Source organism: Berghia stephanieae, chromosome 1, assembly GCF_034508935.2.
Source record: "Berghia stephanieae isolate SIO BIC M18660-M18661 chromosome 1, UCSD_Bste_1.3, whole genome shotgun sequence".
Lineage (NCBI taxonomy): Eukaryota > Metazoa > Mollusca > Gastropoda > Nudibranchia > Aeolidiidae > Berghia > Berghia stephanieae.
This window is the reverse complement of record NC_088360.1, coordinates 48,687,309-48,690,155: the sequence shown is the minus strand read 5'-3', so window position 1 is coordinate 48,690,155 and position 2,847 is coordinate 48,687,309. Positions and strand designations below refer to the sequence as shown.

The following is a 2,847-nucleotide window of genomic DNA, read 5'->3' as shown; positions in this document are numbered from 1 at the left end:
GTTTTAAAATTGTTGTAATTGACAATATCTTGGGTTGGTTTGAGAATAGCCCCATTACATCAATGAGCCCATAATAATTTGGGTTATCAGACCTACAAATAAGTACACATCGACTGTGTCCAGGGATTTAAGTTCATCAACAAAACAGGCTTAACCAGTGAACTGCCGCACTCTGGAAAGATACCTATTTAAAAATTTGGTCATAACACTCGTCCTTTAAATTATCGATCGATGTAAATGAGCCACATTTAAATCGATCATGAGCTCCCAGGTTTGAGAGCTTTTGCCAAGATGATGGTCATCTAAATTGATTAATATTTGAAGGACGAGTTGTTTTTTTACCAAATGTTTAAATGCGTGTACGGCAGTTAACTGGTTAAAGACCTGGATGTGGCCTATTATTATAATGAACTAATACAGTGTTGAAAAAAAGGTGTTGAACAAAATATTTTTGAAGCCTTTCAAATAAATGGCAATATGTGAAATTCGACCAAATTTTGGTGCAATGTAGCCGAATGGAATAATACATTATGACTTTATAAACATGGTATAGAGTAGGACAGAACCAGTGGAAATTGCTGTAAAAATATATGCTTATGCATATTAATTTATTTATTCTGTATTTACAAATCTGTATCATTTCTTTGTCATCTACTGTTGCCGAGTTTATCCAACGAGTCTGACTGAATCCTTGTCGGACTGTCCCACAGTTGAGATATACTAGGTGTGCTATGGAGAGCGTTTTGAATACTTCCATTAGCCATTTGCCATGCGTAATGCCGCCTCTTCCGGTTTGCTGATTGCGGTGGCGCCTGATGAGAAATAGTACTCGCTTCTTGGAAGGATCGGCGTGGGGATCCCAGGTCAAAAGACGGTCGTTTTTGGGTTGGACTATTTTGGGACGATGAAACAGAAACTGAAATGTCGAAATCTTCTGATTTGGACATCTGCGAATTTTGTGAAAGATCGGGTAAATGTAGGTCTTTGGTGTGGTGCGGAGGGAAAATAAATCCGCCGTCAACTGTATAAAGTTTTCCCATTGTCAGAGATTGCATTGCACGACTGACACGATCTAAAGAGGGTGAGTCAATAGAGGTAGAAGAGGATGGGGCTCCTACTGAGGAAGAAGGTAGTATTGTGAAGGAAGTTGATACAGAAGATTTGGAATTTCTTTTTGATGGTGATGTCGTTTTAGCATCGTTAGCACTATTTACACGCCTTTGCGATAGTCTTACAGAATTTTGGGGCTTGAATGAGTTGTTATTTTGCCTTTGTTGTTTTGAAAATGAAGGTGGTGGTGAAATTTGCCCCTCCTTGACTTTAAGAGTCGTGCGTTTCTTGTTAACTTTTGCTGATGTGTTGTCGTTTTTAAGTACAGCGGTTACTTTTTTGGTATTGTTTGCTTTTTCAATATTACTTTTGGAATTCCGCCTGGGTCGTTTTTCAAATTTGGGCGAAGGCGACCGCCGAGCTTTTTTCGAAAACGACGATTTTCTGCCTGGAGACGGTGATGATGATGGAACTGTAGATGGGTCGATTCCGGTGATTTTGGCAACAGCTGCGTTTCCAGATTTTGCACTGTTTTGTTTGCTGATTACATATGAACCCTTTGCTGTGTACATCAATGGAGGCATGGTTGCAAATTTATTATGAGTCTCGATCGGTGCGGCTGGTGAAGGAGTATCTCTTTCGGAAGAAACGTCTTCAGAATCTGTAACTGATTCAGTGTCGGAGTCTTCAGAATCAGACGTATCGCTTGCCGATCCATCTGATTCTGACGACGATTTGTTACTCCGAGGTGGAATTTCCCTCACGCGTACAAGAAATCCGTCCGGTAAAAATTGGACACGTTTCTTTGCTAAACCTGTTTTTGCTGAAATGTTGGTCTTGCTGCTAATAAGACTGACATTGTCGTCTTTGTTGATGTCAGAGCTCTCTGTGCTCTCATCGTCGCTGAACACACCGGGAGGTGTTAGAACATTGTCATCCCCGTCAAACCCAGCGTCGTCACCCATCCCCATGTTTGGACGTTATTGATGTTGAGACTTAAAACCTCGAAGTCTTTCTAGAATGATATACACTGCAGTCGACGAATATGTTAATACAACCATCCAGGAAAAAGCACATGATTTCTAGTTCGTTTAGTAAAAATCCAGAGGAAATCAGCAAAATTATAATTAAAATACTGAGAACATGACCAGCATTGTTCACACTGAAACCCGTGTCTTGCTGTGTGCTGCAAAGTGTCAGTCACATTTTAAATCTTCATACTTCATGAAAATAATCATGGTGGATTTATTTTTTCGAAAAAATTTCAAATGCGACGTCATTGTTTGATGGTTGATTCACCAAGACAAATTATTTTTTCGTAACCGACTGACTAGAGAGGATCCATTGTCAAACTTAGAGATCAGAGAAGTTTGGCCTTGTGCCTGTGGTTTGAAGAATTGCCGAGCATGATTTTTATTTTTTATTTTAATGGAATCCAATTTTACAATTTACTCCCACCGATATCTCTTTTTACGAGCTGTAAAGACATTTTTAAGTTACTTTCCAAGCGTAGATAATGAGGGCAGAGAAATTTCTCAATTGTCAAAAATCAAAACTAACTCGACTGATGGCGGGTAAAGTGGACCCACTCCAAACTAGGTCTTTGTCATTGATACTGTTTCCCAAAGTAAACCAATCCTTTAACAGTCTTGTATAGAGTCTTCAACCTATAGAGAAGAGATAGAAAAAAGGGGAAAATATGGAGTCAAGGTAAATCTTGTCAAAGTTTTCAAATTTCATCGCGTTTTGGGGGGATTTTTTGAAGACGAAAAATTGTTGCGATTATTCGCTTCAAAA

At 39.2% G+C, this 2,847-nt stretch overlaps 1 protein-coding gene across 5 annotated transcripts in view; it reads right to left on the bottom strand.

The window, feature by feature from the left end:
* Positions 1–575: 575 nt before the first annotated feature.
* Positions 576–2,847, bottom strand: part of LOC144976787 (uncharacterized) — a 31,760-nt gene continuing 29,488 nt past the window's right edge. For all 5 annotated transcript variants that reach the window (XM_078921234.1, XM_078921242.1, XM_078921250.1 and 2 more), the window contains one exon: positions 576–2,717. In XM_078921234.1, coding sequence (XP_078777360.1) covers positions 648–2,021 — 1,374 coding nt within the window. In that variant the 5' untranslated portion in view covers positions 2,022–2,717 and the 3' untranslated portion in view covers positions 576–647. The remainder of the gene's footprint in view (positions 2,718–2,847) is intronic.